The 16,415-nt window shown below is 41.3% G+C and overlaps 1 protein-coding gene across 5 annotated transcripts in view; it reads right to left on the bottom strand.

Moving 5' to 3' along the window:
* Positions 1-16,415, bottom strand: part of Myo1b (myosin IB) — a 168,438-nt gene that overhangs the window by 129,401 nt on the left and 22,622 nt on the right. For all 5 annotated transcript variants that reach the window (XM_078017761.1, XM_040294619.2, XM_078017760.1 and 2 more), the window contains exon 2: positions 5,798-5,941. In XM_078017761.1, coding sequence (XP_077873887.1) covers positions 5,798-5,932 — 135 coding nt within the window. In that variant the 5' untranslated portion in view covers positions 5,933-5,941. The remainder of the gene's footprint in view (positions 1-5,797; positions 5,942-16,415) is intronic.

The following is a 16,415-nucleotide window of genomic DNA, read 5'->3' as shown; positions in this document are numbered from 1 at the left end:
AGGCTGCCCTTATTTCACTCAAACCTTGCTGGATCTAGATTCTCTGCAGAAAGAAAACCTCCTCCTACTTCCAACTGTAAAACAGGAAAATTAGTCTTTAATCAAACAAATATAATGTGGAAGATCATCCCCCATACTCTATGTACCATACCACTGTTACTTCTGGGAATGGGACGAGAGTACTATTGGAAGAAAATTCATTTTCATGCAATGTATGCCTGCAACATTTAAAATTTTTTTCAAAAGGCTTTGTCACTTTTCTAATTCTTTTTTCCCCCAAAAGACTTCTTAGGAGCTAGGGCTGGGGCTCAGCAGTAGTGCACTTGCCTGGCATGTGTGAGGCACTAGGTTCAATTCTCAGCCCTGCGTAGAAATAAATAAAGGTCTATCAACAACTAAAACAATATGGAAAAAATAAAGACTTCTTAAAAGGAAATTTTAAAATGAAAAAAAAAAAAAACTTGGAGAACATTTTGGGTAGCTAGAATAACACTCAGAAAGACTTTGAACTCCGGCTCTGATCTCTACCAATAACCTCATGAGCTTAGAAAAGATCTGAATCTCAGATGGAAAACTGCAGCCCTAGCCAACACCTTCATGAGTCTGATAAGATGTTGTACAGAGAAACCAGTATACTAAGTCACTAAAATTTGTGGCAATTTGCTTTGCATGGGGAAAATAATCCATTTATACCAAACATAAATATTTAAATATTCCCAGGAATATGGATGTTAAACTGATACAGATTACCATGTATAAAATGAAAAGTACTTTTGAAATTTCAAATAAATATATAAATGCTAACCAGTAGTATAAAGTATATAAAGTACTTATATTTGAGTATCTTTCATAAATGTGCCTGGTCCTAGTCTCAGGGGGATTCTAATTCTAGCACTGACTTCTAAAAACTAAGACAACTTTTACCAGACTTTCAAAGCAGACACTCTCACAAGGACAATTGGTTTGACACAAGCTCCTAAAATTGGGCTAATTCAGACTACATATCTGATGATCCTTAACCTGACAATTCAGACAGAAAACTAACTAAATTTATTGGTGGGCACCAAAAATACTTCTTGTCAAAGAGCAGACACCTTGGTTCTTCAGTTTCCAAATTTGCCCTGGGCCTTGTTCTTGCTAAATTGCAGCCTTCCTATTCCTGAACAGAACCACTGTCCTGACCAGTCACCCTAAAAACAGCCGGTGTCTGGCTGGATCTCAGCTCTACCACCTCCCACAACACAATACAAGTCCACACGAAATCCTGCCACCACTGCAATCCAGCTTGTGCACGGGGGCGGGGAGGCCGGAAGAAGGTCTGACAAAGGACAGAAAGCATACAGAAAAGCAGCGCTCGGGAATGTCAGGACTGGCGTTTCCCAGCCACTGACCCCACACAGAGCCTGCCAGACCAAAAAGCACGTCCTGCAGCTGGCCCCAGCTTGAGCCACTCTCTGCCAAGAGGGAAGAACAAAAGCAAACAGCCTCTGACCCTGGGTATCACCCATCTGCCCAACCTTTCCCTTCACCTCAGCTCACCTGATCCTCCTGCACCCCAACGGAACAGCCCACAGGTCTTATTGCAAAGATCTTCTGGAACTGCCCAGATTTGGAGACTCTGGTGGGATCACAAAGGGCTATGAACCAATTTATTTAAACAACATGTGAACTCACCTCAAAGCAAAGAGCAGATATTCCAGGAGCATGCATTTTACTCAAAGAAGGGTTGTGAGGTGTATAAGAGATTTAAATAAACCCATATGCATTACAGAACAGAAGAAAACTCTGAATTACTTCTGGCAGCAAAAATGTCAGCAAAACTTGCCTAGAGCAGACAGACTTCAACTATGCTCCAGATTCCCTGAAAGACCTATTTACCTCTGCCATTAGAAGTTCACCAGTGGAAATGTCTGGGAAGTGTGCCTCAGGGTGTACTTGCAGCCTAGGAGTCATGTGATGATTGCTCCCCGGTGGGGCACGTCCTTCAGCATAGCAGCAACATCAATGAAGCCACTTCATTACAAAATTCCCTATCACACTAACCAGGAGTTTACAGTAAGCCTCCTCCTCAGCATCCACTGCCCTTCTCCTCCTAGTATGTTGATAGATAACTCACACAGCCCGTGTTCTTTGGAAAAGGTGACCCAAACCCAATCCTGTAGTTAGATGACATTTTGTTAAGCCACTTGGCTCATTCCTGTCATCTGGCCATGCTCACTGGATTCATGAGAGTATGTGACTCAAGTGGGCTAATCAGAGTGAACCCCAGCACTCTGGTGTAGACTGCTACAATGGAAGCATCCACTTCCCTTTAGATAGCAGCATGCAAACGCAGAGCATGGACTGCTGCAGCTACTTTGCCTCGAAGAAGCCTTTCTGAGGCATGAATGAAGCAACAGCTACGGAGGCAAAGCATCTGGGAAGCAAGAAGTAAAGTCCTTGGTGATATCAGTGAACCACAAAGTCAAAGCAGTTCTGAAAGCAGAGCTACTTCTGGACTTCCAGGAATACAAGTGAACACATCTCCTTTTATTATTTAGACCAGATTGGGCTGGGTGACCGCTATAGTGACAAGGAACACATTCTAACACAATCTGACATTCTGACAAGTTCCAAAAAGTCTCATCCTACCCAAAGCTTCAAGTTTAGTGTGCTCACAAGAAAGCTGACCTTGCACTGAGCTGAAGACAGATCCAAAGGACCACTGGGGGTTGAGAATGTGCTGGAAAGTTGATAACACATCTAGGGCAAAGCAATTGCTCCTGAGAGCTCTGTGAAAGTGGGGACTAGTTCTTACTTCTTGATATGTAGAGGGAGGAAGGAGGATGAGACAGATGGCAGGATGAAAGAACAGGGTTCCCTGACCTAGGGCTGGTTCACATGGGAGACTACTGGAGACTACTGAGGTTTGGGCCATACCCAGAGGTTAAAAGTCAAACATCCTTCCGTTCACAGCCCCCTTATCAACCATGGTTCTGAACATGACAATTCGATATGTTGCATGAGGGTTCCTCCTAGAAAGTCACCCAAAGTATAAAACAAAGCTATAGAGCTATAAAAGGGATTTTTTTTTCTAACTGCAACTTCATTTTCTGAGAATGAATTAAAAAACAAAGTTAGTACAAGGCAATAAGATGCCGTGTGTCATGTTAACTCAGCCTTGAGTATCAAGCTAAACAATTCTATAGCAATCCATGAACAAAAGCAAAGCAGGAATATCATCAGAATGAGAACCAGAAATAGATTTCCTAAGGGTGGGTTATATGACATGTGAGGTGCTGGGAAGCAAGGTAATCAAGTTTATCATGCAGGTTTTTTTTTTATTTTATTACAAAAGCTATATTAAGTGCTATAACACAGAGGTCTAAAAGAATAATCCTATCTGTTGCCAAAGCCCTATCCACCCTATCATGTACCCAAAGTTAACAAGCCTTTCTCTGAATACATACAAACATGGGTACAATTATAAATCTCCACTTAAAAAACAGGAACACACTACATACATTATAATCAGCCTTTTTTTAATACTTAAAAATAGAAACTGTCTCGTCCTCCAACATGTTACATATTTAAAGTTACAAAATGAATGCACACAACTCATGGAAATGGTAGCCCGTGAGCATCAAGGAAAACATTAATTGATATCAATACCTAGAAACAGAAGTCAGTTCTCTGCTTTTGTTTTAACCAGAAAGAGCATTCCAAGAATAGTTTAGAAAATAAAATTATATACGGCTGAAACCCAGACATTTCGTCTGCTAAAGACTCATGAATGTTAACACTTGGTATTTTGTTAAAAAGGAGACTGTTTTATTTTTTAGTGGCCTCAACAAACCAGGTATTCAAGTGCACGAAAAGTTCTCCTCTCCATCCTATTTTCCATTCATCAAAAAGTGAACTGTGCTTCTTAGAGCCAAAAAGAAAAATGATAAGTAACGTTAGTTACAATCTAATCGATTCCTCCTATCGCCATCTCAGATACCAGTGTTTAAAGGCTGTCTTTTATGTGCTATCAGCCCACACTTTCAATTAAAGCTGCAGAACCATCAGGCTTTCCCACCTGAAAGCAGGACTGCTGCACTGGGAGGGAAAAATGACACCAAGCCCCACTGCCAAACCAAACAATGCCTCTGCCCTGCTCACAGCACCCTTTTATACCTTTTCCATATGAATCAGCATTTTAAACAACCTCTAAACTGTAACTACATCTCAGTTCAGTATCCAGTTATCAAATTAATAGTCCAAAAGTAGGATACACACACACACACACACACACACACACACACACACACACACACGCCTCAGGCTACCATCAACCTTCCCCCACCACCAATAATACCTCAAGAAGAATGAAAAGTTCAATTTCCGGATGACGACTCACCATCATGAAGAAATTAATTACCCAAACTTATCCTGGAAACATGCTGGGTACTGTGGTCTGAATGTCTGTGTTCCTCCAAAATTTGAATGTGAAAACCTAATCACCACTGTGATGGCTTTAGGAGGTACTGTCTTTGGGACGTGATCAGGCCATAGGTGGAGCCCATTTGAAGGAGGTTAGTCATAAAAGAGGCTTCCACCATGAGAGAGCCCAGGGAGCAGGAACCATCTATGAACCAAGAGGCAGGTCTTCACCAGACACTGAATCTACCAGCCACTTCACCTCAGACTCCCCAGAATTGGGAAAAATAATTTTCTGTTGTTTATAAACTATCCAATTTACATTATTTTGTTATAGCACTCTAAACAGACTAACATAGGTGTCTAAAGGGAAAGGAAAGCTGTTATGTGACAGAAAGCCATATAACATAATTTTCGCATGATTTTTAAAATATATTAGCTTCCACAAAAGCTATAGTTGTTCTTATTTGTATCTCCATTTGTTTATTTACTTAATTATATTTCTTCCCCAAATTGATTTTAAAAAAAAATGAAGCATGTCTCAATAATCCAGTTCTTCTCCACGTACAGATACACATTTTTGAAAAAGAAAAAAAAGAACTCAGAAGCAAGGCAAAATCTATTAAAGCCATTTCCAGCCAATCTTTCCCATTTTCTTCTCAGCTACTGGTGTGGGGGACTGAAGCCCCATCTCCTTGGTTAACAATATAAGCTTTAACTCCACAGATGCAAGTGCTGTGCTTTATGCAAACTCCTGAAATGCTTCAGATAAATCTATCTTTAAATGTTTTAAATGTATTTACAGAACTTGCTGAAGTAACACCGTGAAATCCTTTATAAAGAATTTTTACAAGAATTTTCTGCTGTTGTCTATATTTATATGAATGCATTGTGTATATGGCATTGTACTATTCCCAAGCACATATTTGTATCTGGTAGTTTGCTCCTGTCTCTACCAAAGACAAATGTCAAGACGATTCATATCAAGACAGTTCATTGCCTTGCATTTTAATGAGTAGCTTCTCAATGCTTAAACTTTACTAATATTAGGAAGGCATGCAAGATGTCTATGGATTTCAGAACCCCATCTACACAGATGTTCTTCAGTGGGCGGGAACTAAAATATTCCACTTGCTTTAGAATTTCCCCAAGACCCTGCACAATACACTGCATTACAGCTGACATTCTTTAAACATCATTAGGAAAGATTTTTGACTCTAATCAATATTACTCATGTGCCAAATCAGCAAACACTCAAAACTCTCTCTGAGGGTATAAACAAATACTTCTGGACTCTAAGGAACAAAGAGAGAAGAAAAGTCTGAAATAGGAAAGCCAGCTCTCTTCTTCAACACACTGAGTCTAAACACCACAGGTGAACTGCATGTGTACTCACATATATTTCATTATGATCAAAACGCTTCTTGAGGTTGTTGATGAAGGTCTCTTCATTGAGAGGTTCTAAAAGAACCATATCTCCAACTCCAATCATATTGTCCAGAAGTGACGTCTTCACCTCCATTTTGGCCATGGTCTTCCACTGTAGGAGAGAGGGAAAGGAGTCACTTTAATTGAGCAAAATTATTTCAGATGGGTTCTTGGCACCAATGGAGAAATGACCCTGACATGACTCATGTCATAACCTCTCTTTCCCGAAGACCTACGTCAGAGGCCTTTGACATGTTGCTATTGCGCCATTTGCCAACCTGCTGCCAAAAGTGAACCTCCCGCCCAGTCCATTCTCCCAGGCAAAGTCCATCCATAGAAAGAGTTACTGGGAAGCCATGATCTCCATTTTCTTCTTTAGGCCATTCTCCTTTCCATGACAGACTGCCAAACTCCAACCACAGAGTCCAATCCACCCCTCCCAGCCCTTGCACACCAAAGTCAGACTTGAACCCCTAAGTCCTCCAAGATGATATCCTCCACATTCCATGATGAAATTCAGAATGCATTTTCCCAAAAAAATACTATTTGAAAAATAATGCTGCTAACACTTATTGGGCACTTGCCAGATAGTGGACACTATACCAAAGAACTTCAAACACATTAATTATTTCAATCCTCAAAATAACTCTACAAGGTAAGTATTGTCAACTCCATGATAAGGAAGGAAAATCGAAGCTCAGAGAGATTAAGAAACCTGCCATGATTACTTAGAAGTGGTTTGTCTGTGGCATGCAAGCACTCTGCCACCACTTACAACACTGAACCCTCAGAAGATCTCATTCCAGGCATCCAAAACTGACATTCAGAAAAGAACACAACTCATAAGTGAGTTTCCCCATAGAAAATAACCTGTCAAGAGTGAATCCATGTTCTTAATTATCATTCCAACAAACATGCCACCATAGCAGCAAAAAGACTAGGCCATAAACACAACAGTTTCCCTCTGGTTTGGTGGGAAAGTCCACCAGGAAAAACACAGGCAAGCTACAAAGGCAGCATGCTACCCTCACTCAAATGTGTACAGTCCCCCAACAGAGGAGTCACCCAGGGTCCCAATCTGATCACTGTCAAGTGTGCTAAAGTTCTTTTCAAATATCTGAACATAGCAAAGTATGTGGAGAAAGAGAGAGAGTGTGTGTAAGTGTGTGTATGTGTATGTGTGTATGTGTATGCCCATGTTTGTTAATTTCACCAAAATGTAAAACTAAGAGTCATCCCCTCTAAATTTTTCCAATGCAGAAGTGAAATTTATCCTACTACTGAATAATACTTCTAATAAATACTTACATATATTTATAGGTGCCCAACACAAATGGGTGGAAAGTACATTTGATTCTTCCACTAAGGAATTACCCAGATGCTATATTATATAAAAGTCAAGCTGCTTGCTTAAATCTTAGCAATTTAAATAAATTGCCCTCTTGCTCTGGTCTGAAATATTCAGTAGGTCTCTTAGAGGCTGCAGAAACTGCACTTAGTTGGATATTTTAAAGTAAATTGGGAAGGGCTGATAATTAACTCATTATTGTTAATTACAAGCAATGTAAATGAATCCACAAACAAATCTTTTATTTATGACCCTCATTTAAAAATTTGTTTTTTTTTTTCTTTTTGCTCTCAAAAGCCAAAAAAGAGACTAAAATGAAACCAGGAGGTTCTCTAATAAATAAGAATTACCACATAAGAAGTTTTTAATACTAGAAGAAAACTAGAGTAACCTTCTTTAATTTTTTAAATTCATGACAACCACACCTGGAATAAACAGTCCCAGATATCACTGGCCACAAAGGCAGCCCAAAGAAGGTTTCATGTATTTTGAAGTAGGCTGGGCTCTGTTTTGGAATAAAATAGGTGAGGGTGGGAGTCTTCTGCCATTTTCTGGGGATGGAGCAGACGCCAAGTAGACAGTGAGGCTGACGCCAACGTCCACGGAAAGTCGTGCACAAGAATAGACTGTGAGTGCCCAACCTCTGTCACAATAGATTAACATTTAAATCAGATCTCAAGTTCTCTGTCTCTCGTGTAATGCCAAAAGCACTCTAGTTGCAATGCATTACATATAATTTGGCAGATGAGGGAAGAAGGCTTAGGGATTAAGGGGGAAGTCAACCTGAGAAGGATTTCAAAAATAACTACCTCAAACCAGCAATTTGAATTAAGAAAAGTGGTTGAATGGGAACTCTCTGTCCGCCTGGGGTGGATTTCTGCACATAGTCTATTTATGGAAATAACTGCAGAAAGACAACACCACTTTGCTGCAGGTACAATAATTAACCAACCAGTCTATCTCTGTAACTAAACCTGCTTCACCATCTTTACAAATGTTAAGTTTCAAGGAAGTTTGTACAGGTTGTTATTTTAAACTCCTATCCCAATTGTACAGTCCAAAGGTGGGGGAGGGGGTTTAGGGTAACAGAAATGCTGAGTAACAGGCAATTGATAAAAAGTGTAAAATTAAAAACACAATTTTTTACAAACCCAAACAGGACAACAGAACAAGGCTAGCTGAAAAAGACACTGCCCAGATTCATTTAGTCATTCTTTCATCTTATCAGCATGCAGATACTTTGAAGGAGAATTTAGCCACAACTTCCTTCATTTCCAAGGTAAAAACAGGACACACTGAGTAAACAGCACGAGGGTACTGGCATATCATCCTAGAAATGGACTAGTTTCCCATGTTGTTACAACCATCTCCAAGCTGGGTTCAGTTCACCTTGACAAATTAGTTGGTTTGTTGGCTCCACCAAAAGAAAGTGGTGGTGCCAACAAACCTTCAACAGAGCTATGCAAGCCTATCATGGGAACAAATTTCAGAACCGCTTGTTTACTCAACATTTCCATAAACCATCAGAAGAATCCACATGGAGTTACAGGGAGATTTAAATGGGAATGTACATAGAACACTGAGGATTTCTTTTGTTTGCAACATATATAGATGCAGATAAATAACAGAGAGATGGATAGACAGATCTTCCTTCTCAAGAGCCCTCACAGGGATCCGTGCTGTCCTGGAGAAGCCAATACTAAGCCATGCTCCAGGAATTAGCCTGTGATCTACACTAAGTCAATCAGCATTCCCAGCCATCTTCCAGCCACTTTAATGGATTCAGGGTAGGGTTATGTGACTGAGCCTGAGGCTCTGGCTTGGACAAGGGGGTTCACTCTAACTCTGGATGGTGTGACTTGCAGATATGACACTTGGAACTACTGCAGTCATCTCTGCTTTCATAAGAGGCCAATTCCAGGAAAAAGACAACACACAGAGGAGGGCGGGACAGGAAAATTACTGAGAATTATTAGTGATGGAGAGCCAATGACATCACAAACCTCTGGATCAAATTGCTCTTGAATCCCTACCTCTCAAGGTTTTAGTGATGTAAACCAATCAGTTCTCTTTATGGTTGATTGAGTTGGATTTTCTATTATTTGCAACAGAAAGCAACTTACCTAATATAAAAGAAACTGTTAGCAGGAAGAAGAATGTTAAAAGTAATACTAAAAAGCAGGAACCAGCTGGGTAAAGGCACAAGGTGGAGGGCAAGGAGTCTTCTCTTGAACTGGAAAAATGATCACCATTGATAATGAACAAACAGCTACTGAAGACTTGGACCTTGTGCCTGCAACACTGAAGAATGTGGGGAAAATTCAGGATGCCAGAATATGCATTAGTGAAACTGGCCTGTGCGAAAGGTCAGAGATGCCAATGGGCCTGGAGTGATCTATACCAAGCCAACTGTTTAGCCTCTAGTGCCTGAGAAAGGGGTAAGTGCTCCTATCCTGAAGATATGTAATCTGAGAGGTACTACCATGCTTCACTGCTGCCCTTGCTTCTTACTGGCTCTACGTGGATTCTGTTAAGCAAGAGCTATAGCACTCTGCAGAGAACCAGGGCCAGGAGACAACTTCTCAGGCCAGGTCCTAACTTCAATACCTTGGGTCCTGCCATTATCACCAACTTTGGTGACAAGTCAACAGCAGCAAATAACCCTTAAAAATCAACTGCGTTTTTAAGGAAGCTAAGGTACCAAGCAAGTCAGGCTGATAATCACTGTCTGATCTTTCAGGTAATCAACCCTCAAGTCCCTCACCTTACAACAACACAAAGGAAATGCTAAAGCACACCAATCCCTAAACAAAGTCCACTTCCCAATGCTCATCTCAGATGTGGCCATGGAAAACAAATGAACCAAGAAGATCTTCTTGGAGGGCAGCATTTCTGAAGAGGGGTAACGATGATTTCAGCTATGCATGGGGAGCTGCATTATGTTGGTTGGCACATTTTATTTTCCAAAGCAAAAGTATGGTAAGCAAACTCCGTGTGAGTACTGGACAGCCACAGAGGACGGCCATAAAAGACATATTCTCTCTCTCTCTCTCTCTCTCTCTCTCTCTCTCTCTCTCTCTCTTCCCCAACCCCTCCCCCTCAATGGGAACACTATGCAGTATACAGTCCAAATTCCTGTTTGCACCTGATCTCTCATCTAGGGAGTCCTTGGGTACCTACAGTCTTGTTAGTAGTGGTGCCCAATTTCCATTACAGACTCCAAAGGAGACAGATTTGCTCTCTCTTCCGCAAGAAAAGCAGAAGGTGAGAACCTGGCTGGGGTGCAGGAAATCAGGTCTTCCTGGGAGGTGATGACAACAGGTGGTGATGGCTGGAGGTTACACCCCTCACTCAGCAGCAGCAACAGCAGCATGAAGACTAGTCCCCTGGCCTTTCCTCGCCTCCTGTCTGCCTCCCAATTCCTGGTAATCCAAACTCTGCAATTCAGTATATCTGTATATCTTTCCTACTTTGCCAGCAACAAAGATCCCTAATTGACATGAAACTAAACACTGTACCCAACATCGAGTAGTATACTGTTATGAGACCTTCACTATTATATAAAAAATAACCTTTATCCCCTATCTTGGTGAAAGCAATCTACAAAACACAATGGCTGGGCTGGGGATGTGGCTCAAGCGGTAGCGCGCTCGCCTGGCATGCGTGCGGCCCGGGTTCGATCCTCAGCACCACATACCAACAAAGATGTTGTGTCCGCCCAGAACTAAAAAATAAACATTAAAAATTCTCTCTCTCTCTCTCTCTCTCTCTCTCTCTCTCTCCTCTCTCACTCTCTCTTTAAAAAAAAAAAAAAAACACAATGGCTGGTGAAGCCTCCTGAGAATCCACAGGGGCAGCCTGGAGGCAGAGACCCCCATCTCAGGGTACTGATTTTAGGCCAGCCATCAACCCACCAACTGGTACCAGTTGATTCCATAGCTGTGCAGCCTCTCTCTAGCTACTGATGTACCCAAGAAAAACAAAATATGTGATTGCAATTGTTCTTTCCCCACCTACTCTCAGCTCAAGAACTTTCAAAATCATTGCCTCTATTTCAATGTACAGCAGTTCATTTACTGGAATCTTTTTTTTTTAAGGTGTTTTTTCTTTAATTGTTGATAGACCTTTATATTATTTATGTATTTATATGTGGTGCTGAAAATTGAACCCAGTGCCTCACACATGCCAGGGAAGTGCACTACTGCTGAGCCATAGCCCCAGCAACCCATTTAAATGAAATCTATGCAGTACAAAAATATCGTTTAAAATACTGAAAGCATCATTTGAAAATTTCCTCAAAATCCAAAAGAGAATGCAGCATAAACATCCTATGATATCTTAAAATGACCATCTGTAACCTAAAATTTAAATATAACTACCCTACCCAGTCACTAACCTTAAATTACAAGCTACCATGTCAACGTCATCTGTGCTTAGGAATGTCAAGATCAACTCTCCAACCTGTGAGCCCCACACACAGAGGTGGCCAGGCAAAAGAGTTCTTCCCTGTAAGTGTAGGATCACACCACTTGCAATATCAAAACAACAGTGCTGAAAAGCTATTCCCAATTAATAATGTCATAGGAATAACAAACAAGAAATGAATAAGTCGATATAAAGCACATCTTAGCTGGCAGTCCCTCAATGAATTCAAAGCTCTCAGAGTAACTTAGATAAGAACAAATGCATATTTGAAGTTGAAACACGTATTGCAGAATTTGAAAGTACATAAACAAAGTCAGAACTGAGCTTACAATTAACAATTAAGCCACTAACATGATCTTAAATCTGAAGCAACTTTTCAAGCAAAGTCAAAAAAAGTTATTTGCAGAAAAACTTAATGAAAAGTTTTTTATTGCTTGATAACTAACTAAATGAGAACATTTAAAACATGTCTATTATAATGTCATTAGCACTACACATCAGAGACAGCACTGGGAAGACTTCTTAGCAGGGCAACAACTGACTCCAGTTCCACTCATTAACCTCCTTGTATAGTGGTCATGTATGCATGATGAAGCCTTTTCTAGGAAATCAGCTCCTTGGTGTCAAGAGTCACTCCTTTTTCATCCTTGTTTCCCCAAAGGCACAGTGCACAGCCTCCTGCACATGGCAGGCATTCATGGAAATACAAAAGGAGACAAGTATGCAAATGTAAGCCTGGCAACTGAGTCACACAACAATGCACATTCTTCTCACAGCTGCCCTGGGTTGGTTCAGCCTCAGACAGGCAAAATAATGACTGTGGCTTCAAGCCACTTTGATCCACTCCTCCAAAAACATAATATCAACAAAGGACAGGAAACAGAATTGAGCCACTTGGCTCCCAGCGAAGAGCACTGAAGCTTTCAAGAATGACATGAAAAACACATTTAAGTAAGAAAACGGGGCCAACGTGGCAAGATTTCATGAAGAAAAGAACTCTCAGAAAATCCTGATGGCAAAAGAGACAAAGGAGTTAAGTATCCAAGTCTATAGGACATGGTTTACTACCTAATGTCAAGAGCCAAGTGAGGGAGAAAACTGCAAGTTCCTTCCTAGATCTTTTAAAATAGCACCAGACCTCAACTCTCTCAGAGAGATAAAATTTCCATTTGGGGTCAGCTCAGCCAGCGTGTACAGCACTGAGTCCTGTTGTGTTGCTGGCATTGTGTGACATGCTAAGGACATAGTGAGTAGTTCTCCTCACGCTACCCACCAGGAGCTCACAGTCCTTTAGAAAACAACCCACATCTGAAATTTCAAATGACATCCTTACTGACTGAGAGCAATACATGTTCCTATAGAAAAAAAAAAAAATGAGTCAAGGTAGATGAGCAAAAAGAATATAAGTTGAATTCAACACATTTGTGCTTTGGTCTAAGTCCTATTGAATTTATTAGAATCCCTTTGAAATCTGATTTTTATAAGCAAAGAATTGGCCATCATTTCTGGTTTGGGAAGTTTGATGCATAGTTTCAAGGTAGGAATATAAAAAGCTCAATAGGAGCTTTAAAATGTAGAGCTGCAACAGTAATGCCCCCAAACACCTCTAAATCCAGCCAGATCACATGACCATCTGCCCCTTTATTTTTAGCTTCTGCCTCTCCCTAAATTACCAAAATCATTTTATCAACAAAGTATACATCAATCATCTCTACCCACATGTCCCACCACCTAAATACATGTCCCAAGACTCTATCTTCTCCCACCCCACACCAAAATATGAAAAAGAATGGGAAGAATTCTTACTCCCTCGAAATTCCACAGTCCCAGGTTCTCAGCCTTGGCTTCTCTCTATCTCCAGCCATCCAAACTGTCTCATCGATTCCACTGCCTTAATCATTCTATGTCCATTTCTGCCTACTAAGTTGTCTCCAAGTCTTGCTTGGCCACCATAAAACCTGCCAGCCCTTTCTTTCCCTACTCAGGAACCACACTACCCAAATTACCCTCTTTTTTTTTTTTTTTTTTTTGCTCTCAGTTCAATTACTGGGGATTGAACTCAGGGGCACTCAACCACTAAGTCACATTTTTGTATTTTATTTAGAGACAGGGTCTCACTGAGTTGCTCAGCACCTCACCATTACTTAAGGTTGGCTTTGAACTTGTGATCTTCCTGCCTCAGACTCCTGAGCCACTGGGATTACATGTGTGCACCACTGCACCTGGCTCCAAATCACCTTTTAAAATTATGATCTGATCAGGTACACCCTGCTTCAAATCCATCAATAACTCTCTTGCTCCCTCTGAGCCAATATTCCAATTCCTTAGCAGAGCCTCAAAATATAATTAAACCTAAAGTTGCCACATAACCCAGCAATTCCACTTCGGGATATACACCCAAAAGAAGTGAAAGCTGAGCCTCCAACAGATATCTGTACATCCATAAGAACATGTATTCATAACAGCACATTCATAATAGCCAAAAGGTAACTCAAGTGTCCATCAATGGATGAACAGTTGAACAAAATGTGGAAGACACATACAATGGAACAGTAGTCAGCCTTAAAAAGGAAGAAAATTCTGACACATTCTACAATGTGGATGAACGTTAGGGACGTTACTCGAATTGAAATAAGCCAGTCGGTTATAAGAGGATAAACACTGTGTGATCCACTTATAAGACAAACCCAGAACAATCAAATTCACAAGACAGAAAGTAGAAGAAAAAAATCACCATGGTTGGCCTGGGCAAGCTAACAGAGTTTCAGTTATGGAAGATGAAAAGGTTCTGAGGATGGACGGTGGTGACAGGGCACAAGGACAAGTCAAGAGTGGTTCTAGCTGTAGGCCCTCAAGAGACTCGGCTGGGCTTTTGGTCTAAAGTAAATCCCACCAATTTAAACAACAGTGAGAAGCCATCTGTCATAGGCAGCATGCTCTGAACACGATCCCCCCGCCATCATGCACGTTGAAGCCCCATCCTCCAATGTGATGGTATTTGGAGCTGATGCCTTTGAAAGGTGACTAGGGTGATGAAGTCATGGGGGGCAGGGGCACAATGGGATTAAGAGCCTTAAAAGAAAAGAAAGAAGACCAGAGTTCTCAGGTTCTCTCCCACCCCCATCTGAGGAGACACTGAAAAGGCAGCTGTCTGCAAGCATGCAGGACCATGACCAAGAACCAGATCTGTCAGTACTGCATCTTGCACCTCCCAGTCTCCAGAACTGTGGGAGTGAATGTCTATTGTTTAAGCCCCCAGTCTATGGTACTTGTCCCAGCAGCCCAAATGCACTAATATACCAACATCCAATTAGCAAGTGTGTTGTAGGAATGAGACTCTCCATCCCTCCCCTGCAGAGGAAAGCTGGGATTCTCAATGTGCCACGACCCCACTCCCTGGCAGCATGGCTGGCTCACAATCTCTGGGGTCCAGAGTAAATGAACAAGCATTAGAGAGTCCCAGTACCTTCTTCTGTCCTACACTGCTTCCATCGCCTCTACCCTACCTGCCCAGATCATAACCTGCAAAGACAGAGAGTCTCAGATGATACACAAGAACACCTTCACCAAGGATTCAAGTTAGAACCAAGACAAGACACTTGATCAGTATTCACCAACCTATGGGCAGGAGGGGCGGAGACTGGATTCTTCAGGGCAATTTACTCAAGCCGCCAGGTTCTCAGAGAGATGGGGCAAGGCTGGGGCTGTGGGTGGCTCAGCGGTAGTACAACTGCCTGAGACCACATTTAAATAAATAAAATAAAGATCTATCAACAACTAGAGAAATATATTTTTAAAAAAAGGAGATGGGGCTAGCAGATCACACAGATCCACACAGGGTATATACAAGGTTGCTCAGAGCATGTGAGAGCGTGGGCCCACATGGATTTGTGAAAAGATTCAAGTGGTACTGATTATCATTCAAACCAACTCACTTGCTAAGAGAAATTCTTATAAGGTGTGTCTATCCACGGCAATTACTTCACAAATTATAGTTATCTGACTTTCCAATCCTGCATTCCATTGTTAAAGCCACTACAAACTGAAGGTCTCCCTCCCCCCCACACACACCTTCTCTAAAGCTTTTTCCTTTAAGAATATTTAATGGATGGCTAGTAGGAGGGCTTTCATTAGAATCTTGGATTAGGGAAGGAAGAGGCACAACTATGGAGCCATTCCCAGAGTATGTTTTTGCCTTTGTTCAAACTCTGGATAAGACAAAGGACATTACATTAACAGACAATGGAATCAAACAGATTCCAAGAAGGAGTGAAAACAAACAGACAAAAGCAAATGGAAGCCATATGCCAAAAGCCTGTCTCCAGCCTGAAAAAGCCCTGTGATTGGGAGGGACAATTAATTAGACATAATGGTTGTCTAAGGGTTAACACTCCAGAGGGTGTCTCTGCAGAGCCAGAGATGGGTCAGGAACCACCAAAGATCAAGGTCAAGGCTGGCTTCTGTGGAGGTTGAAAAAAGCCCTGACCTTTATCAACAAAAGCTAGGAGCTGATGTACCCTCAGTCCCAGGCACAGGCCAGTGATAGAGGATTTGAAAAATACCATCTAGGACTTTAAAACTTTGTCTTTCTAACTGTGGAAAGTATGACAAACATACCATCTAGACTAATTAGAAGGACTTTTGAGTCAAATAACAAAAACAGGGGCTTCTATAACAACATTGAAGGTTTTGGATTACTAGCTACCAAACCTCTCCTCTGACATGGGAGCAAAATTTAAAGTTTCCAATGTGATTTTTGCATATCATTAAAGAGCAAGAAGCCAGACCATAGCAAGACACCAGAGCTGCAGCC

This window comes from Ictidomys tridecemlineatus, chromosome 7, assembly GCF_052094955.1.
Source record: "Ictidomys tridecemlineatus isolate mIctTri1 chromosome 7, mIctTri1.hap1, whole genome shotgun sequence".
NCBI classification, from domain to species: domain Eukaryota; kingdom Metazoa; phylum Chordata; class Mammalia; order Rodentia; family Sciuridae; genus Ictidomys; species Ictidomys tridecemlineatus.
The sequence above is the reverse complement of the archived record's forward strand: the minus strand, read 5'-3'. Positions and strand labels throughout refer to the sequence as shown.